The 26919-nt window shown below is 38.1% G+C and overlaps 1 protein-coding gene across 1 annotated transcript in view; it reads left to right on the top strand.

Annotated features, from left to right (window-relative positions):
- The window catches only part of Cpd (carboxypeptidase D), a 58782-nt gene that overhangs the window by 28220 nt on the left and 3643 nt on the right, over nt 1-26919 (top strand). Inside the window, exons 3-19 of the mRNA XM_090350512.1 lie at nt 291-433; nt 1490-1659; nt 3201-3547; nt 4106-4297; nt 7150-7317; nt 8879-8988; nt 12458-12560; nt 13042-13184; nt 14422-14591; nt 17185-17508; nt 18732-18927; nt 21088-21223; nt 22726-22857; nt 23366-23461; nt 23569-23633; nt 25311-25442; nt 26626-26811. Of these exons, the coding sequence (XP_090206638.1) occupies nt 291-433; nt 1490-1659; nt 3201-3547; nt 4106-4297; nt 7150-7317; nt 8879-8988; nt 12458-12560; nt 13042-13184; nt 14422-14591; nt 17185-17508; nt 18732-18927; nt 21088-21223; nt 22726-22857; nt 23366-23461; nt 23569-23633; nt 25311-25442; nt 26626-26811 (2813 nt within the window). The remainder of the gene's footprint in view (nt 1-290; nt 434-1489; nt 1660-3200; nt 3548-4105; nt 4298-7149; nt 7318-8878; nt 8989-12457; nt 12561-13041; nt 13185-14421; nt 14592-17184; nt 17509-18731; nt 18928-21087; nt 21224-22725; nt 22858-23365; nt 23462-23568; nt 23634-25310; nt 25443-26625; nt 26812-26919) is intronic.

Genomic DNA, 26919 nt, shown 5'->3' with positions numbered 1-26919 from the left:
GCCTAGTGTGGTTAATTGGGGATAAGCATTTCATGGACTCTTTCCCCAGGCTGGCTTTGAATTGTGATCCTCATAGCTCAGGCTCCTGAGTAGCTAGGATTATAGACGCGAGCCACCAGTGCCTGGCTTAATTTTTTTTAACTTTCTGTATTAATCTCCTCTATAGTTGAGCCACCTCCAAGTTCATACAACTTAGTGAAAAGAAAATATATACTTGGTGGGAATGCCTGAATTTAATTTTTGAAAGTTTAAATTCCTTACTCTTTTTAAACTTGTCCTTCATGTTTCAGGTGGTATGCAAGATTATAATTATGTATGGGCCAACTGTTTTGAGATCACATTAGAACTGTCATGTTGCAAGTACCCACCTGCTTCACAGCTTCGACAAGAATGGGAGAATAATCGTGAGTCTTTGATCACATTGATTGAAAAGGTAAAAATCACTAACTGGAAGGCTAGAGAATAGAAGCAGTGAATTAAGTAAAGGAGAAATTTGGTTGGTTGTGTATGAATGGCAGTCTAAATTTGGTATTCTGTAGTCTTCATGTTTGTTTGTTTGATTTTTGTTTTTTCCTCAATCTTGGGCTTGAACTAGGTGCTGTACCTGAGCTTTTTTTCCTCAACGCTAGTGCTCTACCACTTGAACCATTTCTGGCTTTGTGGGGTGTGTGTGTGTGTGTGTGTGTGTGTGTGTGTGTGTGTGTGTGTGTGTGTGTGTGTGTGTATGTGTGTGTGTGCTTAACTGGAAATAAGAGTCTTACAGACTTTCCTGTCCTGGCTGGCTTCAAATGATGATTCTCAGATCTCAGCCTCCTAGCTTGTTAGGATTTTAGGCATGAGCCACCAACTCTTGGGCTCGTTATTATTTAAGATTATAGGTTATTTCTATAGATTATAATCTATTAAAGCATAGCTGTGCTTCTGTTTTCTCTAATGCTACCTCAGCTTTCTGCTCCATGGGAGCCTGTTTTAGAACATTTTTGCAAATGAAAGTAATCAGTAAGATTTGTACTACTAAGGGCTGGGGTTGTAGCTTGGTTGTAGGATGCATGATTGCTATCAGCAAAAGAAGTCCTAGTTCAGTTCCAACTATTATATACTCCTGACAAATTTGTACTGCTGGGTTCTTAAATACATAAATTTCAATCTTATACAATTATGTATGCAACTATTAGATATTATAGTTTACTGAGGAAATTAAAGCCTGGCTTTGAAAAAGAAGGAATTTCAGAAGCAGCTTAGTAGTAGAGAATTCATATCTATCTATCTATATTCAGATATATCTCTCTATATAGATATATTCAGATATATACTTAAGTTTAAGAATTTATTATTTTGTTTATATTTTGACACTCAAGGGATTGAAAATACTTTGATAGACTAGAGGAGTAACTTTAAGTTTTAGAAATTCTAATATCAATGTAGATCAATGTTCTGTTGTTTTACCTTTTAAATTGATTGTCTCTGAACTTTGATTCTTGTTTTTTAGGTCCACATTGGAATTAAAGGATTTGTTAAAGATTTAGTAACAGGATCTGGGTTAGAGAACGCAACCATCTCAGTGGCTGGTATTAATCATAATATCACAACAGGCAGATTTGGTGATTTCCACCGATTGCTTGTTCCTGGAATGTATAATCTTACAGCAGTATTACCTGGGTAAGAATTTAAACTAGGCTCTTAAAATGTTAATTATCTGGGGTTTTTTTTTGTTTGTTTGTTTGTTTTGTTTTGTTTTTGTTTTTTGCCAGTCCTGGGCTTGGGCTCAAGGGCTGAGCACTGTCCTTGGATTTTTTTTTCCCCTCAAGGCTAGAGCTCTACCACTTGAGCCATAGCACCACTTCTGGATTTTTTTTTTTTTTTTGGTACTGGGGATTGAACCCAGGATGTTGACAAGTGCTTTACCACTGAGCTACATCCCAGCCTCTGCTTCTGGCTTTTTTCTATGTATGTGGAACCAAGGAATTAAACCCAAATCTTCATGCATGCTAAGCCAGCACTCTATCACTAGGCCAAACTTCTGGCCCCAAGCTTCTGTTTTATATCTAAGAAAGAAAAATATATGCCTTTTATTTTTCTTTACTCTATTTTTCTCCTCTTTCTTTCTAATTTTTTCCCCAAGTTGTGGGGCTTGAACTCAGGGCCTGGACACTGTCCTTGGACACTTTTTACTCAAGGCTAGCACACTGCCACTTGAGCCACAGCACTACTTCTGGCCTTTTCTGAATATGTGGTACTGAGGAATTGAACCTAGGGCTTCGTGCATACTAGGCGAGCTTTCTACCATTAGGCTACACTCCTGGTCCATTTCCCCCCCCCTCTTTTATTTTTATTTTATTTTATTTTTTGCCAGTCCTGGGCTTGAGCTCAGGACCTGAGCCCTGTCCTTGGACTTTCTCAAGGCTAGAGCTCTACCACTTGAGCCTCAGCACCACTTCTGGCTTTTTTCTATGCATATGGTAGCAAGGAATCGAACCCGGGTCTTTGTGCATGCTAGGCAAGCACTCTACCACTATGCCAAACTCCCAGCCCTCTATTTTTTTTATAATGAGAAAAGAGTATCCTGGAGTATTTTGTCACATAACAGAATGTGTAATTGTAATGTTGTGAGGAAGGAAAATTTTTAAATCTTGGGAAGAGTCTTACCTATGTAAAGCACTTCTCTCAAGGACCAGAACAGAAGCAACCCAGGGCTCTGCAAATGGCATTAGGAGAAGTCTGAATTAACATGTGCACATGAAAGGAGTGGTGTCCCAACTTCTCCTGCAAAGCTTGCTGGAAGCTTGCCTTCATAAGGATTTAATTGAAAACCTTTCATTTAATTTTGAACTTTGAAATGTGGGAAAGAAGCTAGAATGCCAGTTTGATAAGGCAGCAAAAATAGATAATTTATACTTTTGAATGTTGTAGCAATGGCTATAATGGAGTAGTAGGCATATTCATCCTTTTGAATGTTATTTATTTATTTTTTGTAAACATTCTAGTATGCGGTGCCTGAGAAGATTGGCAAGAAAATAGCTAAAGACTTAGCCTGAGATTCTCAAGAGATAATATACTAAAGCTCTTTTAAGTTTATATATATATGTGTCTGTTTAGTTTTGAGTTTTGATAGGGTACTAAAAGGCTACTATGTTTCCCTTATGTTAAAAGTATTGTCTGTCTTAACTCCAAGCCCTCGCCTTTGTCAAATATTTTTTCAGGTACATGCCGTTGACTGTTAATAATATAATGGTGAAAGAAGGACCTGCCACAGAGGTGGATTTTTCCCTTCGGCCAACTGTGGCTTCAATCCCTGACACGACTGAGGTGGCAGCAACTGCGAGCACAGTTGCTGGTCCTAATATTTCTCCTGGAACATCCCCCTCCCACCAGCCAATTCAGCCAAAAGATTTTCACCACCACCATTTCCCTGACATGGAAATCTTCTTGAGAAGATTTGCCAATGAATATCCTAATATCACTCGACTTTACTCACTAGGAAAATCAGTGGAGTCTAGAGAGCTCTATGTGATGGAGATATCTGATAATCCAGGTGTCCACGAACCAGGTACTTGGAATGGTCTTGCATATCATTTCAGTAACGCTTCTCAAAGCTTTGTGTTATATTGCTCTTCTTTGTTGAGAAAGGGTATCCGTGTAGTATGTATAGTTGAAAACATGATCAAAAAAGAAAATTAGCCAATCTGTTCCCCCCAAAGAAGAACTCTGCTAAATTACATTAGGTAAGGTATTTAATATGTACCCATATTAGATTCCTTCTACTAAGATTTATGTTATAAATTAAATTTCTTTTGCACATTTATGTACATGTACCACACACATATATACATATGTACACACATATACTTTGAGTCTGCTGAGATATATATGTTTTTAAGGAAGCTTCAAAATGTTTGGGAAGATTTTACTAAATTTTGGCAAAACACGTGTTTGTTGAAAAGTTTTTAGCCAGGTGCCAGTGGCTCATACCTGTAATCCTAGCTACTCAGAAGACTGAGATCTGAGGATCACTGTCCTCTGTGTATTTGAACATATTGAGAAGAAAAGTGAGAGTCAGTAAAAAGTGGAAAGGAAAATATCTTCCATGTAATTATTTTGTTTTCAGGTGAGCCAGAGTTTAAGTACATTGGAAATATGCATGGAAATGAAGTAGTTGGAAGAGAATTGTTACTGAACCTCATTGAATACCTTTGTAAGAACTTTGGAACAGATCCTGAAGTAACTGATTTGGTTCGCAGCACTAGAATTCACCTGATGCCATCCATGAATCCTGATGGATATGAAAAGTCCCAAGAAGGTAAATACCTGATTAGTAATGCTTTAGGGTTTTAGTTATTGTATCACATAATTATTTTTAGGGTAGAAGAGACTTTGAACCTCTTGTTTCTTTGGAATTTCTTTCTTTCTTAAAAGCTCTTTTATTTGTTAGTAAATTGGCCAGATTATTCACTAAGATCAATTAAAATCAAGCTTATGTTCACAAATTTTTTTTTGTATTTTCGTAACATCTTTCTGTATTCAGGGTTCTCTCGAGTAGCAGAACCAATAGGATACATATATAATTATAAAAAGAAGATTTATTGGCATGGCTTAAATGATTAGAGGCTGTCACTTGCATGCTGTGAGAGAACCTATAGTCACTTAGTCCTAGAAGCTGGAAGCTTCAGAATAAGGGACTCTAATGGCACAGCTCCAGTCCAAAGCTGAAGGCCTAGTTGCTCTTGAGACTCTCTAGGGCAAATCACGTTGAAAGACTGAAGAAACTAGGATCTGGTGTTTATGGGCCATGGCAGAGCAGGGAGAGTGGATCTTGTATTCACTGGCTGGCTGACTCCAACCTATTGGATAGTGCTACACACATTTAGAGTTAGTCTTTCTCCTCAGTTACTATCTTGAATGTCAGTCATCTCTGCAAATCTCCTCAGACATACCAAGAAGTGTACTTTACTAATCTCCTAATCTCTCAGTCCCATCAAGATTAAATATATTCATATATAATAACTTATTAATATATTAATAAGTTTTAACAAAGATTTATTTTAGTATAACAGGTTTAATGCAGGGAAAATAGAAAAGGGGAGAGAAACATTTTCTGCTCCCCATGTAGGAAATGGGATTTGAAGACTACAACATAGTCTAAAATTTTTCTAAATGGTTTCATTTTAACAGTAACTTTTTAAAATTATATTGTTGTATTGGGAATCTTCTAAGGGAAAAACCAAACCAGAAGTATCTGAAGGCAGTGACTCTGTTTTTGACCCAGTCCTATTGTTCATACATAACCTTAGCCTCCTTAATTATTGACTTTCCATTCTCCTGCCTCCTCTAGCTAAGCAAGCCTATCTCTACTGCAACAATGTAACAAGGTTTACCTAGGCCATCTGTATAGAACACAAGTATAGTAAAAATCTATTTTTTCCCAGCTCATAATTCTGTAGGAAATGTTAATGTTTCCTTCTGAAAGTTTGATACTTTTGGTCTGTAATAGACAGACAATGGACAAAAGAGATAAAAAGCAACAGAAACACAGCACCCATATACAAAGTACATGATTAAGGAGTAGGCAGTTGAAATTTACAGTTAAAGCAAAGGGATGGAGTTTGGATTTCTTAGGTGAGGTGGTAGCTGCAAGCTATGAAAGTTGGAGGGGAGAAAGTGTGCTGTGTGTGTAAGTATGTGTTTATGTATACACACTTCTGCGCCTGCCTGCATGCATATATGTGCATATGTGCATATGCTGTTCCTGGGAATTGAACTCAGGCCTGGACACTGTCCTTGAACTTTTTTTTTTTGCTTATGGCAGGGTGTTCTGCCACCTGAGCCACAGCTCCTCTTCCAGCTTTTTGATGGTTAACTGGAGTCTCAAAGACTTTCCTCCCCAGGCTGGCTTTGAACTGTGCTCTTCAGATTTCAACCTCTTGAGGAGTTAGGATTATACATTATAGGTTTGAGCTACCCATGCCTGGCAAAATAAAGTCTTCCAATAGTAAGTATCTGTGCTCATTTCTGGGCTAGGCTGAAGACCCCCAGTCTCTTATTCCTCTGGAAATATCTTTTGTAGGTAGAAAAAGACTTCTTATAGACACAAACTTCTTCTGTATTTGCTATTTATTAATATAGAGAACTGTAAATTTGTTTTTTTATATAAAAAAGACAGCTTTTCAGGACTATTCCTGTGCTTGCAGTTTCTCTCAATAACTAACTTGAAAATATGCCCAAGAACTCTATTTGGAGTGTGATATTTCACTCTCTCACAGTTGCTCCTAGGCAAAAATACCTGTAAGTAGAACAGGAAAACCACAGTGTGAATATGCAGCCATGTGGTTGATAACTCACCCTTGGCAAACCATTGGGTATATTTACCTATCATCATTATCCAGTTGATTTGTATTTTTTCTCAAAATTGCAATATGGAATATGCACAGTTAAGCTTAAGTTGTATTTTTTTCTTCTATCAGTTTCAATTTCCAACTTTTTTTGGTTATTTTTTTCTTTTGTCTCACTTTTCTTTTAATCACTCCAGTATAAGCATACCATAATTTCTTTTCATTTGGTCTAGTTCTTCACAATGTCATACTCTGTGCAAACACAGTAGAGTGCCTCTCTGACTAGTACTGCTCACTCAAAAAGGTGTGAACATATCTTTGTTTATTGATTATTGACAGTTGAGTGAAGCTTTAACATAATTTATATAATTGGATTTTTCCTCTCAAAGTATGACTAGAGGGCAGAAGCAAAATGATAGTAGCTTTAGCTCTCTGTTCTAAAGTTTTGGAAAAGAGTTTTAAATGCACAATTTAAATAAGATGTATTATTATTTTTTTTTTAATGCTGGTCGTAAGGCTTGACCTCAGGTCCTGAGTACTATTCTTAAGCTTTTGTGCTCAAGGCTAGTGCTCTCCAACTTGAGCCGCAGCTCCACTTTCAGCTTTCTTGGTGGTTTAGTGGAGATAAGAGTCTCACATACTCTACCATGCTGGCTTCTAACTTTGATCCTGGGCAGTAAAATATATTTTAATTGTAATGGGGTTGATAATAATGAATTATAATGTGTTTGCACTTGACCATGAGTTAAAATAGCTGAAGCAGTATATGTTGGATTAAAGTTCAAGTAAAACATAGCTTAAATTTGAACCTTCTATCTTTTAGGAGATTCAGTAAGTGTAATTGGTAGAAATAACAGCAACAACTTTGACCTGAACCGAAATTTCCCAGACCAGTTTGTTCAGATCACAGATCCTACCCAACCAGAAACTATTGCTGTAATGAGCTGGATGAAGGCCTATCCTTTTGTGCTGTCAGCAAACCTTCATGGAGGTATGGCAACTCTATATACCACTCATGTCTTCTGATTAGGAGCAATTGAAAATTCTAGTGAAATTTACCTGTTTATAGTCTTAAAGCTTTCAGAAAAATGACACTTCTGTTTCTGCTTCTATGGCAGATAACAATAAAGGTCTTACTGGTTTTTAAGTCAATTCCATGGTTATTCCCTTTACTCTCTTTCCCCCACTTCCTGGCTTTTCTTTCTTTACCCTCCCCACCTTTTCTCTTTCTCTAAATCTCCCTTCTTTCTGTTCCCTTGCTCTCCTTTCTTCTCCATGTCCAACTTCTCTCCACTGAGATGGAGTCTCATGGAATTTTCAGCTCTTGGCTGCCTTGGAACCAATATCAGCTTCCTGTGTGCTATGACATTCATATCACCACTTCACTCAGCTATGGGTTGAGAAAGAGCTCTCCCAAATTTCCTAGACTGGCCTCAAATAATTATCCTCAGTCTGTGCCTCCCACGTAACTGGGATTGCAGAAGGGAGCCATTAACCCTCAGCTGATGCTTTTTGTTTGAATATTGATCACAAATCCAAGGTGAAACAGTGTTTTTTGAGACATTACAATTGAGTAGGAGGAGGTGTTACAGCATACTTATTTTTGGTGATTGAATGAGTATAACTTTCTTTATACTTGCTGCCTAAGAATTTTGTTTCCTGTGAATATTTGCAGTTGTTTCTTATCTCATCTGAATTAAGATTGGAAAGTTCATTCCTGTTGCCTCCCTTCCTATGAAATAGCATGATAAAAAAAAGGGCAAAGGTAAATAGCTCAGTGAAGGACATAATAGACAAATGAAAATAGCGTGACTAATAGGAAAATGAAAGATTCCAGTCTTTGGCAGGGGAGTGTGAATGTGCATCTAAAAGTCTGTGCCTGAGAAGCACAAAGGGAGCTGATAGCTTCACATGTATCTTAACTCCTGAAATATGTGATACAGCTCCAATAATAAGATTCTCCAATAATAAGATTGACTATTTTGAGCATGAACAGACCAGCTCTGCTATCCCTGTCATTTAATCCCTCTGCTTTAGAGTTCCTCTCTCCAAAGTGAGATAGATAGATTAGTTTAAACCTCTTGTTATTTTTAAATTTCATGACCAGTAAAATGCCTGAATCTTGCTGAAAACATATCCAAATACACTCAATTTTTCTCATCCTAAGTATTATAAAGCAAAATTATGTGAGTTATACTTGCATATTTCTGATTTCATTTCCAGTAAGTAAATAGATAAATTCCCATGTTCTTTCTAGTCAAGGCAACATTTAGATCTTGTGTATGTCGCTATTTATTTACTTAATCATTTTGATTTTTATTGACAAAATCAGTGATTTTTTTTTCTTTTTTAATGGGCTGATCCCATGGCCTTGCACATGCCAGGCAATTTTCCTACCACTGAGTCACACTCTAGGCTTATTTCTCATTTCTGTTCCTGAACAGATTTTATTGTTTTTCCTTCTCAGGCACTATTAGTGAAAGCTTACTTTATGTCAGTGATCCATCTTGAAACAGATAATGATATATTTTCCTTGGTTATTTTGCTTATAGGTTCACTGGTGGTTAACTACCCTTTTGATGATGATGAACAAGGAATTGCCACATACAGTAAATCACCAGATGATGCTGTGTTTCAACAAATAGCACTTTCTTATTCTAAGGTATGCTTGTGTTTGAATATCAGATGCTATAAAATGAAATGATTAAAAGGTGACGTGGACTCTGGCACCGGTGGCTCATACCCATAATCCCAACTACTCAAGGAATAAAGATTGGGAGGATTATAATTCCAGGCCATCATGGCTAAAAAGGTTTATGAGACCCTATCTCAATAGGAAAAGGCTGGTTGTAGTGATACATAGTCTCATTCCAACTACAGTGGTAAGCTTAAAAAGGAGGATTGCATTCCAGGCCAGCCCAGTGAAAAAGTGAGACCATGCCTCAAAAATAAACACAGCAAAAGTAGCCAAGCATCTGCTGAGAAAACACAAGGCACTGAGTTTAAACCTCAGGATCAAGAGAAGTATCATGTCCTCTAAGTGGTTTCTTGGTTGAGCTTTTCATGACTCCTTTCAGTCAGCTAGTCTGTGGACTTTGGGGCTTTTCTTTTCCTATTTCTTACTTGACTTTGTGAACATGCTACATGCCTTTCCCGATTTGTCTTTAATAGCACAGTACTTGGAACATATGCTTTCAGCTTGTTTTCATTTAACACACATGTTAAGTTATAAGCTAAGTGAAAGATAAGCAGAAGGATTGACACATTGCAGTTCTGAAGCCAGTGGGAAAATCTAGTTATCACTTGTAGACTGACTTACAAGAAGTGTTTATTGAGTTACAGCTGTAGCCATGCTTTCATAGATTGCTTACTCCTTCAACTTTTGAAAATGAGTTGGTGTAAATTACCATGTTAATAAACTGAAGTAGAAAACTTTGCAGTTATTCAAGGAGAAAAATTGAAAAATTGCAACAGAGAATTTAAGGGAGCGTAAAGCCTAAAATTTTTACAACCTTGCCCTTTTTCAGGAAAACATTGCTGATGGCTGACAAGATATTTAATCTATACCATCTAATCATTCTACCTTTCCGATTCTTTAATTCTCTGCAAGTGGTACTTGTGTAATTATTAAGAGCTGCAAAAAAAGGGAGTAGTGGCTGGGAGGATGGCCTAGTGGCAGAGTGTTTGCATAGCATGCTTGAAACCCTGGGTTCAATTTCAGTTTCTGGGTACCACATACACAGAAAAAGCTGAAAGTGGTGCTGTGCAAAGTGGTATAGTGCTAGCCTTGAGCACAGAGAGGCTCAAGGACAGAGCCCAAGCCCTGAGTTCAAGTCCCAGGACTGGCAGAGAGAGGCAGGAGGGTGAGGGAGAGGGGGAGAGAGAGAGGGAGGAGGAGAGAGAGAGAGAGAGAGAGAACAAACACAAAAGAATAGCTATTTATTTCACCTTAAAGAATTGTTACTTTCTGACCAGGAGATGGGCCAACTGGTAGAGTGCTTGATTAGCATGCACAAAGACCACGTTTCAATTCCTTGGTGCCACATACGTAGAAAAAGCCAGAAGTGGTGCTGTTGCTCAAGTCGTAGAGCTCTAGCCTTGAGAAAGCCCAAGGCCAGTGCTTAGGCCCTGAGTTCAATACCCAGGACCAGCAAAAAAAATAGTAATAATAAGTTTATGATGTCCAATGTATCAGTCTTTTTTTTAGTTGTGCTTTTGATGTAACAATCAGGAAATAAAGGCACCAAAAGTTTGTTCCTGTATGTTTTCCTAAGTCTTTTATGGGTTTACCCCATACTTTTAGCTGTATGAGACATCTTAAGCTAACTTTTGGGTATGGTATGAGGAAAAGGTCAAAGATTATCCTTTTATATGTGGATAGTCAGTTGTTTCCATACCATTTTTTAAAAAAGATTATTCATTGCCTATTGGCTGTCTTAGCATCCTTATCAAAATACCACTTATAGCTAAGCACTGGTAGCTAAGGCCTGTCATCCTAGCTACTCTGGAGGCTGAGATTTGAGAATTGTAGTTTGAAGCCAGCTTGGGCAGGAGAATCTGTGAGATTCTTATCTCCAATTAAATCACAGAAAAATCCAGAAGTGGCACTGTGATTCAAGTAAAGAGTGCTAACCTTGAGCAAAAGGATCTCCAGGACAACACTAGGCCCACAGTTCAAGTCTCAGGACTGGCAAAAAAGAAAATACCAATTATGAGAATAAATCTCCAGAGCCATTAATATATCACACATCATCCTTGAAAAGTCATCACTGGCTCCTTTCTGCTCTGAGAATGAAGGCCTTGTGCCTTTTGTTCCTTTGGTCTTGACTTATCTCACTCAACATGATTTCCTCTAGTTTCATCAATTTCCCAGTGAATGCCATTATTTTATCATGTTTGTTGGCTATGTAGAATTCCACTGTATATATGTACCACATTTTTTGTATCCATTCATCTATAGTAGGACATCTGGGTTGTTTCCATCGCTTGGATATTGTGGATAGCGCAGAGATAAACATGGCTGTGCAGGTGTCCTCATATATCCTGGGTTATGATGCTCAGGGTAGATGCCCAGGAGTGGTATGGAAGGATCGTAGGGATTTTCAGTTTTTCAAGAAACCTCCAAACTGCCTTCCAGAGTGGCTGTACTAGTTTACATTCCCACCAGCAGTGCAGTCTCAGACAATGACAAATGCTGGTGGGGTTGTGAAGAAAGAGCAGAATTTTTTTTTGAAAAATTTTTTTAGGGCTTGAACTGAGGGATCTGAGTACTGTCTCTGAGATTCTTTTTCTCAAGACTAGTGCTCTACCCCTTAAAATACAGCACCACTTCCAGCTTTTTCTGGGTAGTTTATTGGAGATAAGAATCTCATAGGCTTTCCTGCCCAGGCTGTCTTTGATTCCTAATCCTCAGATCTTAGCCTTCTAAGTAGCTAGGATTACAGGCATGAGCTACCTTTGCCCAGCAAGCACAAATTTTTTAGAAAAGGTTTAGGCAGTTTTTAAAATTACTTATAATTGCAGGTAATAAATGAAATCTTACCTATTATCCTTCAGAGAGTATTTTTAACTTTTAAAAATAAATTCATGGGACCAGGAGTTTGGCCTAGTGGTAGAGTGTTTGCCTAGCATGCACGAAGACCCAGGTTCGATTCCTCAGTCCCACATGCATAGAAAAAAGCCAGAAGTGGTGCTGTGGCTCAAGTGGTAGAGCTCTGACTTTGAGAAAGCCCAAGGACAATGCTCATGCCCTGAGCTGAAGCCCAGGACTGGCAATAAATAAATAAATAAATAAATAAAAATAAATTCAAAGGGGGGAGGGAAAGGGGGACAAAAACATGAGAAGGGATATCAAGGTTCGAGAAGTAATATACACACTACCTGATGAATCTACAGTAACCCCTCTGCATTATCCTGACAATAAAATACAATAAAAATAAATTCATATGGACAAAATTCAAATGACATAGAATTTATACATTGTAAAGTCTCACTTCTTCCTTTGTCCCTGTTTCACCACCCCAACCCCTCATACTCTTTATTAGTAACCATGTTCATTAAATTATCCTATATCCTTCCTGCAGTTTTTTGATGAAGATTCAAGCAAATATAAGATTCTTTTTCTTTCTCAGGAAAATTCCCAGATGTTTCAAGGTAGACCTTGCAAGAATATGTATCCTAATGAATATTTTCCTCATGGAATAACAAATGGAGCTAATTGGTATAATGTCCCAGGTAAAGATTTTCAAAGCCTTACAACTTGATGGATTTTCTTTTCTTCTGGATGGCGCTGCTTATTACTGATCTTTTTTTTAACTTTGAAAAAGAATCATTCTTTTAAATGTAGTTTTGTTTAAATAGTCTAACATTTCAAATAACCTTTTCAACTATTTTTCATCTGTGTGTTCTTTGAGTTTTGAAAAGTCATGGTGAAAGTGTTCATTTTTATTTCTGGCTACTGCAAAGCACCATATATGTTCTAATAGGAAGAGGATATGCTACACATAAATTATTATTGGACATGAAAGTGCAGGTATTTTACCTGGGCTACAAACATTCAAGAACCATCCTACAAATGCATTATTATTTTTCAAATCAATGCAGATCCAAGATGAATGTGACATACTACTAGAAATGATAGTAAAAATCAAAGCCTTTCAGGATGTGAACTATTTAGAACTTCCTCAGTGATTTCTTTTAAATTTTTGACATTTAGGTGGTATGCAGGACTGGAACTATTTACAAACAAATTGCTTTGAAGTAACTATTGAACTGGGTTGTGTGAAATACCCATTTGAAAAAGATCTGCCAAACTTCTGGGAACAGAATCGAAGATCTCTAATCCAGTTTATGAAACAGGTAATCAGAAGTGAATTTTTATTTTTTCCAAGAGCAAATTTTTTGTATGACAGCTAGTTTTCATATAGTGATGTTAGAATAAATCCTTTCTAATATTTACTCATTTTGAATATTCTGATTTATTTAGTGTATTTATCAAAAAACATCATGGATACAAGTAAGTTTATTTGTATAAATGTGAAAGAATTGAAGAAAATGATTAAACAAGATAGTTAATAATTAATGGGAACATTTTACCATCTGTATAGAAGGCCAACATAAATTAGATTGTATACCTAGGCATTTCTCAATAGAAGGAAAATAGACTGTAAATACTTTTATCCTTATTGCCAGTGATTTACTATGAAATGATTAATTTCTTGGCTTATTTGGATATACATGGTAGCAATAGGTAAAAAGTGATTAGTGAATAGTTAATTAGATTAATGTGTTATATTAGTAGTACATTTCTGCTTTTACTGTTTTCCTACATGGTCTAACTTGAAGCCTGTGAGTTTATATATACTTATTTTGAAATTTTTTACATACAAAAGATGTAACACTTATATAATTATCACTGCTATTTCTAGTCCTACATTTAGTAATTTTTAACATTTTGTCATATTTGCTTTATTTATTTGAAAAAATACATATACAAGATATATATTTTTTGGCTGAACTATTTCAGTAGATAATGAGGGTGTTAGGACTTTTTCCCCACAAATATTTCAGTTCCTGCCTTTCAACAATCAGGATATTGTATACATCATCTCTTAAGTCCCAATACTGGATCTAAGAAAATTAACAATAAATTTTAATACTATTAAATACCTAGCATGTACTTTATAACCAAAATCTAGTTGTTATTTATGCATTATACTTAATTGTTGTATCTCTTTGTGCTCTCTAATCTGGAATAATTCTTCCTTTTTTTTAGTGGCATTTTCCTTCAGAAGAGGCCAAGTTTATTTTCTCATAGAACAACCTATATCATGAAATGGTCTTAATGTCCTAAAGTTTAAACAGTGTTTTTAATATTTTTTTATGATAAAGACAAACCTACCCTGTGAACAATTAGTCTTTAGAAACTGAAATATTTTGTTTAATGAGCATTTACATTTAGATCTGCTCCATAGTCCAAAATCCTGTTTGTTTCATTTGTTTACATGATTGACAACCTGTTAGTTTAGAACATGAGCTCTCAAAGTAATTAGATGATACTCTTTACTCTAAAATCTGGTGTCTGTCCTTTATCCAGGTTCATCAGGGTGTCAAAGGATTTGTCCTTGATGCTACAGATGGCAGGGGTATATTAAATGCCACCATTAGTGTTGCTGAAATTAATCATCCAGTGACTACATACAAAACTGGCGATTACTGGCGCCTTTTGGTTCCCGGAACTTACAAAATCACAGCATCTGCTCGAGGGTGAGTGAGGAATGATTTAAATTGAGTGCTTGGGGATAAGACAAACATGGTTCCATTCTGGAATATTATTTCTTGGAAGTCCTAGAGAAGCTAGGCATTAGAGGAACCTCTCAGAAGGCTGAGATTTGAAGATCAAGCAAGGTTGGAGGCCAGCCTGGGCAAGAAAGTCAGTAAGACTTTTCTCTCCAATTAATCACAGAAAAAGTCAGAAATGACACTGTAGCTCAAGTGTTAGAGTGGTAGCCTTGAGCGAAAAGGAGCTCAGGGACAGCACCCAGGCCCAGAGTTCAAGTCCCAAGACCAGTAAAAAATGAAAAAATAATAAGCCTGGAGGGTCTGCTTAGCAAGCCAGAGTTTCACAGGTAGAAGTTTAGAACTGGTTTCACTATCCTCTAGTGGCAAAGTGAGCACCCACTTGACCTGAGAAGTCTGTGTAGCTACCTTACTGTAGTTTGACCACCTGTCCTCTGTCTTGATGCAGAAGCCAGAGTTGGCAATTCCCTTCACTGTTGGTAATAATTCTGGGAAGTACTTTGTTACAAGGCACCTGTTCTGCTGTGTGCTCTAGTTCCATTATCTAACAGATGCTGCTACTTTAGACTAAACCCCTTCAAAGCCTTTCCGAGCTCACATTCTTTTTTGTGTGTGTTTCAGTGACATTTTCTTCTGATCTCAGGTTCTCTAAATAAAAGGCCATTTTCATCTTTTTTGCTTTCTTTTCAAATGTGATCTTGCTTGTGTCCCCAGCCTGTTCTTTGATTACTGAACTTTTGCCTCCTAGGTAGCTGGAACTATATATGTGTATGACTATGTTTGGCTTAGATTTAAAAGAGAAAATGAATCTAGATCCTGTCCCCCCTTAACAACAACAAAGCTCCTTTTCATATACATATATGCACATACATACACATATAACAAGTGGCATAGAACTGAAGCTACCATTCAATTGGAAACTTCTCACTTTTAACCTCTTGCAGTTTTTTTCTTCATGTTTTGATAAGGGTAAATGCTGCTTTAGACTATTTACCTCCTTACTCTAGCCAACTGATTTCTTTCTTGTGTGTGAGAGAGGGTGAATGTGCCCAAGTATGTGAATGTACCCATGTGCTGATTCTGAGGCTTGAACTCAGGGACACTATTTCTTGTTGGTGCTCCATAGTGAGCCATATCTTCACTTCTGGCTTTTTTATTTCTGGTCTTGGGACTTGAACTCTGAGACTGGTTGCTGTCCTGGAGCAAATTTTTGTTGTTGTTGTTTTTTCTTTTTTTTTTTTTCTTTTTTTTTTTTTTTTGCCAGTCCTGGGCTTGAGCTCAGGGCCTGAGCTCTGTCCTTGGGATTTCTCAAGTCTAGAGCTCTACCACTTGAGCCTCAGCACCACTTCTGGCTTTTTCCTATGTATGTGGTACAGAGGAATCGAACTTGGGTCTTCATGCATGCTAGGCAGGCACTCTATCACTAGGCCAACTCCCAGCCCTCCTGGAGCAAATTCTGTTCAAAGCTAGTACTCTACTACTTGAGCCACAGCTCCACTTCCAGCTTTTGCTGTGATTAACTGGAGATAAGTCTCAGGAAGTGTCTTTGCTGGGGCTGTTTGAACTACAATCCTCAGATCTCAGCTTCTGAGTAGCTACAGTAGTTACAAGTATGAGAGACAAATGCCCGGACAGTTCTAGGTTTTTGCTGGTTACTTTGTGACAGGAATTGTTTGTCCTCAAACTCTAGCTTCAAACCCTGATCCTCAGATGTTAGCCTGCTAAGTAGCTAAGATTACAGGCCTGGTCAGCCAACTTATTTCTGAAGTGTTTTAACATCAATTGAAGTGAAGCTAAGTGTATATATATATATGTCTCAAATATCTAGTGGTCCATAAATGAAGGGGTTAGAATCTCACACTCTCATGAGTAATGAAGACATTCTGTGTTTCATCCATTTTGGCTGTCTATTAGAGAAACTAAAGCAGCAGGATATTTGGGAACCAGGACAGGAATGATGCCTGTGGTGGTAAATGTCCTAAGCTAGCACTTCGCATACTTTTCCACCCACATGCTCTAAGAGCAGACAAAGAACTTACATTCCAGGATACATGAGGTGTGACAAATTTTCATTTGAAGTCATGATAACAAGCTTTTCTAATATGTGGTTTTGCCAGTACTGGGGCCTGAACTCAAGAGCCTCTCGTTCTTACTTTGCTCACTCAAGGCTAATGCTCTACTACTTGAGCCACACCTTCACTTCAGGCTTTTTGATGGTTAATTGGAGATATGAATCTCATAGATTTGCCAACCTGTGCTAGCTTTGAATGGTGATCTTCAGTTCTCAGCATCCTGAGTAGTTTGGATTACAGGTGTGAGCCATTAGGACATATTATTAATTTTAGAGACTCACTCAAATTTTACATATACTGGTGTCTCTTCTCTGTGCAATAATGTTATAAAGAGCTATAATTGACCTGAAAGTTAAACATTCTTTAGGAAGATATATCACATTTCTTCCTCTGGTTCATGTTCATATATCCCTAGTGTGTTTATGTTTCTCAGTGCTTGTGTACTACCTCTGAAGAAGTGTGACCTTGATCTGTCTGCTTTATTCTAGATATAATCCAGTTACCAAGAATGTGACCATCAGGAGTGAAGGCGCTATTCAGGTCAACTTCACACTTGTTCGATCATCAACAGATGCAAACAATGAATCAAAAAAAGGAAAGGGCGATAGCACCAACACCGAGGAGGCCAGTGACCCAACTACTAAAGAATTTGAAGCTTTAATCAAAGACCTTTCAGCTGAAAATGGGTTGGAAAGTCTCATGTTAAGCTCCTCCTCAAATCTGGCTCTTTATCGATACCATTCATACAAAGACTTATCAGAATTTCTGAGGGGACTTGTAATGAACTATCCACAGATTACAAATCTTACCACGTAAGTGTCACCTCTGCCTGCCTACCTGCCCCCTCCTTGCCTCCCTTCTTCACCTTCACCTCCCTTACACCTTCACTTTCTCTTCTCTCTCTTCTTTAGGAAGGTTTATTCTGCACTAACCACATTAAACGTCAATATAATTTATTTAGAGGTATGTGGAAGCTGACTGTATAGCGTTTACTTCTTAACAGGTATTTGGAGATCTGAGAATGAATATTGAGACCTTTGTGAGAAACATTGGAGAATTACTTATTAGATTAGTAACACATAGCTTGAGCCTTTAGGAAAAGGGGGCGGGGGCGTGGATTGTAACCATGTATTTCTCTATTAGATATTCTTCCCTTACAATTAGAGAAATGAGGCCTGGTTTCTGTGCTTTCCTGTACGCTAGTCTCTACTTGTAGTTTCTTACCCAAAGCTTTAAGGACATGTTTGATTGAGGCTTTGGGAAAATACTCTTACTGATTAGTACAAGACGAATGGCTGAGACATTCTTTTCTTCACTTGGTGGCGCTTCTCTGCTTTACTCTTCCTGCTTCATTATATTCCTCTTTAGGTCTTGTGATAGTTTCTCCACAATTATTTCTATGATTAATTGAGTCCTATATTCATTTTGTAGGTAGTGTCCTTATGTTTTTGCTCTATCTTACAAGTCTCACCTGCATATGTAATGAGCATTACCTAGACACTTTTTTGTCTTTCATCATTAGTCCTTTTAAGTTTTTACCAGAAATTTTAACTTCTTAAATTCTGATTTACATTTGTTTTGCTTTCATTGAATTATTTTTACTGTGAAACTTGCTACATTTATGGTAACATATCGGATGTGTCTTTTTACATAGATTAATTTAGGTTGAAAGTAGGATGTCTGTTTAAATGTTTCCGTAATAAAAACTTAAGCACATCTGTTTGAAATTCATGGATGGTAGGAGATAGGGCAAATGTTATGAAGATGGGTGGCATTGGAAGAAACAAGTTTGAATAAAAGCTAACTAAATTGTATCTCTCCTGAATCTAATAACATTTTTCTTCTACCTGACTTGGTCATGGGATATAATTTTCATAAGGTTTTCTGACACAGTCTGAGTCATTCTTTAAGTCATTTTAAAATGACTTTAAAGGCTTTTTTGTGTTTTATTTATATTTTAACTCTCAAATTCCATAAGTTAAACATAATGCTCTTTTTTAAATTTGCTGACTTTTTTGTGTCTGGCTTTTGAAAGTTTGGGACAGAGTGCTGAATATCGTCATATTTGGTCCCTTGAAATCTCCAATAAACCCAACATATCTGAGCCTGAAGAACCAAAGATTCGTTTTGTTGCTGGTATCCATGGAAATGCTCCTGTTGGCACTGAACTGCTTTTGGCTCTGGCAGAATTTCTCTGCCTGAACTACAAGAAGAACCCAGCTGTTACCCAAGTAAGAAAATAGTTGTTTTGACATGTTTTAAAAGGAAGAAGCTCAGTGATATCAGAGTAACATTTAAAATTTTTTAAATTTCTTGTTAGAATTTACACACACTCAGGCTCGGTGCCAGTGGCTTGTGCCTGTAGTCCTTGCTACTCAAGAGGCTGAGATCTGAGGGTGGTAGTTCAAAGCAAGCCTGGGCAAGAAAGTCGCTGAAACTCTTATCTCTCTGGAGCTGTGGCTCAAGTGATAGGATGGAGTATGTCAGAAATTAGTTCATGCTACAGATACTAATGCAATGGTCAACTGGAGGAGAAATTGTGTGTAAGACAAATATTTGATTTTTTAAAAACATGCTGATTTCACCTCTTCTCTCTCATTATACAGATAAACATTGATATTTTAAAATTATACATTTCAACTTTTCATCCAGAAAGTAGTTTCATCATTATTACTGATTTAAGCTAGAGCTCAGGAAACCTTTTCTTTTTTTTTTTTTTTTTTTGTACTTTTTTTTTTTTTTGCCAGTCCTGGGCTTGAGCTCAGGGCTTGAGCACTGTCCTTGGACTTTCTCAAGGCTAGAGCTCTACCACTTGAGCCTCAGCACCATTTCTGGCTTTTTTCTATGTATGTGGTACCAAGGAATCGAACCCGGGTCTTCGTGCATGCTAGGCAAGCACTTTAACCACTAGGCCAAACTCCTGGCCCCCAGGAAACCTTTTCTATAAAGGGCTAACTTGTACATATTTTAGGCTTTGTGGGCAGATGGTCTGTAACTGCTCAACTCTGCCATGTGGCACAAGAGCAAACGTGTCAATAAAACCTTACACAAAAAAGCAGCAGCTGTTGGGTGCCAGTAGCTCACATCTGTAACCACAGCTACTCATGAAGCTGAGACTGAGGTTTGAAGCCATCCTGGACAGGAAAATACATGAGACTCTTATCCCCAATTAACCAGCAAAAAGTTGAAAATGTGGTGGAAGTGTTAGAGTACCAGCCTTGAGTGAAAAAGCTAAAAGACAGTACCTAGGCCCTGGGTTCAAGCCCATAGACTGCACAGAAAGGGAGAGAGAGTGAGCAGCATCAGCAGAATCTGGCCTGCTGATAGTGGTTCTGTGACAAAACGGTCACTGTAAAATTTGTTGTACACTAGTAGTTTGCTTCTTCTTAAATTTGTTAAGAGCAAGAGAGAGTTGTACTTTGTATTTAAGTACTTTTATCCCTGCCATTTAAATTAACTATTTAAAATGAACAATGTTAGGAGGGTATTACTTTAATTCTAGCTAGTTGGGGAGGCTTGGGTCAAGATTGGGGCTAGTTCATGGTCATTCTGGGCAAAAACTTAAGGAGACTCTCCCCATCTCAAGAATAAGTGGTGGCACACACTGCTACATGGGAGGCATAGGTAGGAAATCAAGTCTGACTCATCTAAAAATAACTAAAGCAAAAAGATAAGTAAATAAATAAAAGGCTGGATGTGTGGCTCAAGTGGTACATTGCTTGTCTAGCAAGAGCAAGTCTCTTGAATCTAAGTGCTAGCACTTCTCTCCCCACCCCCAATAAAAAAGAATGATAAGCGGGGGGAGAGGGAAAGGGAAATGGGGACCATGTCATAAGAAAGGGTATCAATGTTTGTGAAATTATATACCTTTATATACCTTCTATCTGGTGAATATAATGTAACCCTTCTATTAATCACAATAAAAAAAAGAAAAAAATGATAAGGGTCCGGGAGTTTGGCCTAGTGGCCAAACAGAACAAGCAGAATATGGTGCTGTGGCTCAAGTTGAGAAAGTCCAAGGACAACGTTCAGGATGTGAGTTCAAACCTCAGGACTGGCAAAAAAAAAAAAAAAAAGAATGATAAGGTTGGGGGGACAGCTAGTGGTAGAGTGCTTGCCTAGTGGTAGAATGTTCACCAGGCACAAAGTCCTGGGTTCAATTCCTTGGTACCACATGCACAGAAAAGGCTGGAAGTAGTGCTATGGCTCAAGTGGCAGAGCACTAGTTGAGAAAAAAGTGTTTAAGGACATGCCCAGGTCCAGAGTTCAAGCCCCAGGAATGGCAAAAAAAAAAAAAAAAAAAAAGAGAGAGAGAAGGACTTTCTATTAGAGGAATGCAAAAGTGCCTGTGGAACTAATAAATTAATTTATTGATTTCTGTTTCTGTTTAGTTGGTTGACAGGACTCGGATTGTGATTGTTCCTTCTCTAAATCCAGATGGGCGGGAGCGAGCACAGGAGAAAGACTGTACTTCCAAGACAGGACAAACAAATGCCCGTGGCAAAGACTTGGATACAGACTTCACAAGTAAGGCTACTTTTTAGGTCTCTTCAGTGCTTTGGAGAGCATTCTTCCCCTCTGCTAGGAAAGTAATTGGTTGTATTTTATAGATGAGTTCACAGAGAACTTCCATGTCTAGGTTCTGACTGGCTTGTACAGAGACATGTATTGTTTTTCTCTCTACCAAATGTGTGTAATCCACACAATATCTATGCATATGCTAATTTGAAGGGGCCTTTGTATTTACTTAAATTGGATCATAATCTATTCATATTATTCTGTAACTTTTTTTCATTAAATATGTCATTGACAACTTTTTACTTCACTGCTTACATAGATTCTTTTATTTTCCTCTTTGCCAGTTCTGGGGCTTGAGTTCAGGGCCTGGGCACTGTCCTTGAACTTCTTTGTGCTCAAGGCAAGTGCTCTATACTTGAACCAAAGCACCATTTCCAGCTTTTTCTGAGAAGTTTATTGGCGGTAAGAGTCTCACATACTATCCTGCCTAGGCTGGTTTCAACTGAGATCCTCAGATTTCAGCCTCCTGAGTAGTTAGGATTACAGGCGTGAGCCATTGGCATTCAGCCAACAAAGATCTTTAACATTTTCATTGATGGCTATTAATATATGGTAGTAATCTAGTTCATTCAATCATTTGTTTCTAATGTTTTGCTCTTGCCAATAATGCTGCAGAAAATAACCTTGCTTTCTGAGACTCTTGTTTCAATGATAAGTGATTTGTTATTGTCATTAAGTATTTGTACAAAAGTTTTTTTATTTTGTCTTTTGTTTTTGCTAGTCCTGGAGCACCTTTTTGCTCAAGGCTAGCACTTTACCACTTGCCACAGCACCACTTCTAGCTTTTTCTGTGATTAATTGGAGATAATAGTTTCACTGCCCCAACTGGCTTTGACCCATAATCCTCAGATCTCAGTCTCCTGAGGAGCTAGGATTATAGACATGAGTCAGTGGTGCCTGACCTAAATTGGATCTTCTGTTGGTTTGTTTTTTGTTTTTGCCAGTCCTGTGCTTGGGCTCAGGGATTGAGCACTGTTCTTGGGTTTTCTCAAGGCTAGAGCTCTACCACTGGAGCCACAGCACCACTTTCAGCTTTTTTCTATGTATGTGGTACCGAGGAATTGAACCTAGGTCTTTGTGCATGCTAGGTAAGCACTCCACCACTAGGCCAAACTCCCGGCCCCCTAAATTGTTCTTCAATATCCATCTTTTTTGTAAGAATTTTATTATACTTGCTTAGTGGTTATTGATATATCTGTATTATCTCAAAGTATATGAAGCACCAACTAACTTTCCTTATGTCTCTTGATTCAGACAGTGGCTTACGGAAAAATAAGTAATTTTAAAAAATTAGCATATTAGTTGTGCTAACATAGAGAATATTTTCATAGACGTACACACTAAGATTTATAACTTGGTCATTTATCTTTGACTTTTCTCTCTCTCTCTCTCTCTCTCTCTCTCTCTCTCTCTCTCTCTCTCTCTTCTTTTCTTTTCTTTTTTTTTTTTAGGTAATGCCTCCCAGCCTGAGACTAAAGCTATCATTGAAAATTTGATTCAAAAACAGGATTTCAGTCTTTCTGTTGCTTTAGATGGTGGTTCTGTGCTGGTTACTTACCCATATGACAAGCCAGTGCAGACAGGTATACAAAATTTCCTTTCCTATACACAGTAGTTGTCTTACCCATATCTAAGACAGGGTAAAAAAAAAAATGGCATGCAAGTGATGTCTCTTCTAAGTGTTTTTACATAGTAAGCAAATAGCCAACATAAGACAGTTGTCTGTTCTTTACTTCAAAATTTCAAACATTTACTAAGAGAAAAGAGATGTGATATAATTTAGGCCTAGCTTTATTGAGTCTAGTCTTCTTGTCACAACTATTTATTGAGTAGCTGTGTATGTAGATCTTAAGAATACAAAAGTGAGTATGATATAGTACCTGCCTCAAAGTCATATAAGAGTATAAAAGAAAGATGTTTGCCTTCAAAGTCTGAATATCCTGGATTCATTGTAATCACTACTTGATAAACTTCGGTGGGGGTGCAAGATTTGTTAGTAAGGAGAGGAAGTTGACATGTATCCTTGATGTTAAACTTGGACAAAGATCTTTTCGATATCTCCACTGATTTGTGAATTTTTCTCTCCTGTAGTGGAAAACAAAGAGACTCTCAAGCATTTGGCATCTCTTTATGCAAATAACCATCCGTCAATGCACATGGGTCAACCCAGCTGCCCGAATAAGTCAGGTGGGTATATTCCCCTACCCTTAGTTATTCACTGTTGCTATGGTTGCTTTGGGAGAAAAAGGCCTTACATTCTTGTCTTGGTGATGCTTCTCTCACTGCTTTTACAGATGAGAATATTCCAGGAGGGGTAATGCGTGGAGCTGAATGGCACAGTCACTTGGGCAGCATGAAGGTATGCTTTATAGATGACAGTGAGGGTGGAATTACGAATAGGGGCCACTGAGTAAAAGAATAGGTAACATGGGGCTGGGAGTTTGGCCTAGTGGTTAAGGTGCTTGCCTAGCATGCATGAGGACCAGGGTTCGATTCCTCGGTACCACATACATAGAAAAAAGCCGGAACTGGTGCTGAGGCTCAAGTGGTAGAGCTCTAGCCTTGAGAAAGTCCAAGGACAGTGCTCAGGCCCTGAGCCCAAGCACAGGACTGGCAAAAAAAAAAAAAAAGAATAGGTAACATTTCTGATAGCCTCAAGGTTTTCCTGACACATTTAATCTGACAGCAATCTCTTTAACAGTCTTTAATTGTATAATGACTTTAATTGTAATGTTATATAGCCATCACTGTATCTATTTCCAAAACCTTTTTATTTTGAATTAACTCTTTTCCTTCTCTTCCTATATTCCCCAGAAAAGTTTATAACCTCTAATGAGCTTTCTGTATCTATGAGTTTTCCTATTCTAAATATTCTGAAATGCTATCCTTTCATATCTGACTTATTTAGCACAATATTTTTTTTTTGCCAGTCCTGTGACTTGATTTCAGGTCCTGAGCACTGTCCTTGTGCTTTCTCAAGGCTAGATCTCTACCACTTGAGCCACAGCACCATTTTGGACTTTTCTTATGTATGTGATACCAAGGAATTGAACCCAGGTCTTCATGTATGCTAGGCAAGCATTCTACTACTAGGCCAAACGCCTGGTTTAGCACAATAATTTTAGAGTTCATCCATTTCTCTCTGCCCCCATCAGTATATTAATTTCGATATATTAATAACACGGTATTGAACTGGATAACTGTTACAGAATTAATTTCATATAGAAGACAACTACTTATAGCTGGGCGCAGTGGCTCACGCCTATAACCTTAGCTACTCAGGAGGCTGAGATTTGAGGATAAAGGTTCTCATCTCCAATTAATCACTAGAAAATGGGAAGTGGGGCTGTGGCTCAAGGGTAGGGTAGTAGCCTTGAGCTGAAGAGCTTGGGGAGAGCACCCAGGCCCAAGAATAGGGGGTAACCTTGAGCTGAAGAGCTCAGGGACATTGCCCAGGCCAGAGTTGAAGCCCCGTGACCACTCCCTCCTCCCCCCCCCAAAAAAAGAAGACAACTACTTATACCATGTCATGAAAAGTTGAGTCAGGAAAGGTTAAACCTGGTCAGAGATGCAGCTGTCCCCCTATTGAGGAGATAGCATTGGGACACAGATGGTGAGACAAGACATTTCAGATAGAGGAAGCAGATAGCAGAGGTCAATAAGCAGTGCTGTTTAGTCAGACTATGGGGACAATGGAAAAAGGGAAAAAGAGTTTAGGATGTTTTAGTAAGAAATGGGAAGCCACTGAAGGTTTTGAGCAAGGATATACATTGAAATGATTTGAACTATGCTGTTAAAATTAATCTTTTAATAATGGCTTAGGCTGATTTAGAAATAAAAAGGAGACTTGTTTTGGAAATCTGGAGAAGTAGTGAGGGCCCTGAGGTGTATTTATATTTGTTGTAAAATGAATCACAGATTCTTTGTTTATATCACCCAGGGTTTTTTTTCTGTAACCCATTTTTTGTTATTGTACAAAGCCTCATTCTTTTACTTATTCATTTTCCTGTATTTGATTTTGAGTTTTATGTTCCAGGATTATAGTGTCACCTATGGCCATTGCCCAGAAATCACCATATACACAAGCTGCTGCTACTTTCCGAGTGCAGTACAGCTCCCTTCCCTGTGGGCAGAAAACAAGCGGTCTCTTCTTAGCATGTTGGTGGAGGTGAGTACTTTTTTCCCAGGACTACTACACACAATGCTAAACTGTATCACAGGAGTATATTCATCAGAAACCTTTGTCAGAACATTATCTTCATCTTTTGCCAAAAAGTTGTATTATTTATTTTATATAAGAAAGAGAATTTGTTCATTTTCTTACCTAAATAGACACCATGCATTCACACACCTGGAATCTGCTATGGTTTGGCCTCAAGCCAGTGTGCATGATGGGGAGGAAATCATTCAAGGCATTCAAGGATTAAGTTCTTTTTTCTGTGGAGTACTGGGGTTTGATCTCAAGGCCTTATGCTTGCCACCTGTAGGCAAAGGCTCTTTTGTCTTTTAATTTTCCAGGTAGAGTCTCTTGCTTTTTTGCTCAGGGCCAACTTCAGATCTCAATCCTCCTTACCTGCACCTCCTGAGCAGCTAGGATTATAGGTGTATGCCACTACCATATCCATCTTGTTTTATGAGATGAGAAGGGTCTCACTAACTTTCTTTACTGGCTGGCCTCAAAATGTTATCCTCCTGATCTCTGCCTGTGGAGAAACTGGAATTACAGGCATGAACCAACAAACCTGATTTGAAGAGTAGGTTCTAATGCTTTAGGTTTTCACTTTCATACTATTCTTGCTCTTCTCCATCTCTGTGACTATGAAACATTGGATGAGTAGCAAATGTGATCAGGATCAATTGGGAAGAAGGAATAAATTAGACTTTCAGTGTTGATTGGGTTTTCTTGTTGCTGTAGTTTATTGATAGCAGGTATGAAACACATACTAAGCAAGTAGTGTACCACTGAACTATAGCTCCAGGCTTGGCTGGCTAGCTGGTCTTCCCTCCCCTTCTTTCCCCTTCCTTCTTGTTCGCTCCTCTCTCCTCTCCTTTCCTCCCTTCTTTTCCTTTCCGTTTTTCTTCTTTCAGACAGGGTCTTACTGGGTCTGGACTTTGAACACACAATCTTTCTGCCTCAGTCTTCCAAGTAGCTGGGATTACAAATGTGCACCACTATACCTAACAAGATGTGCATACGTGTGTGTGTGTGTGTGTGTGTATGTGTATGTGTGGAGGGGGGTGTGTGTGCAGGTATGCACATGGTATTCATTTTTGATCATACCTCAAGCTTTTGCCCCTAGAATTCTTGACATTATGAAAACATAAATTTGTATTTTTAATGTCATTTTCAGGTTCACAAGGGAGTTCACGGATTTGTTAAAGATAAGACTGGAAAGCCAATCTCAAAAGCAATCATTGTACTCAATGAAGGAATAAAAGTCCACACAAAAGAAGGAGGGTATTTCCATGTCCTGCTAGCACCAGGTGTCCATAACATCAATGCCATCGCTGATGGGTACCAGCAGCAGCACTCACAGGTGTCAACTCAGATTGCACAGTCGTTTGTAGATGCTTATTCTTAGTACTATGAAATTTGTGTTAGAAAGCACCAAGGGAATAAAGAAAACTATACTTCTTGATTTCAT

The sequence above is a fragment of the Megascapheus bottae genome, chromosome 17 (genome assembly GCF_031878675.1).
Source record: "Megascapheus bottae isolate mThoBot1 chromosome 17, mThoBot2.hap1, whole genome shotgun sequence".
In the NCBI taxonomy this organism is placed as follows: domain Eukaryota; kingdom Metazoa; phylum Chordata; class Mammalia; order Rodentia; family Geomyidae; genus Megascapheus; species Megascapheus bottae.
This window is presented reverse-complemented; position numbering and strand designations above follow the sequence as displayed.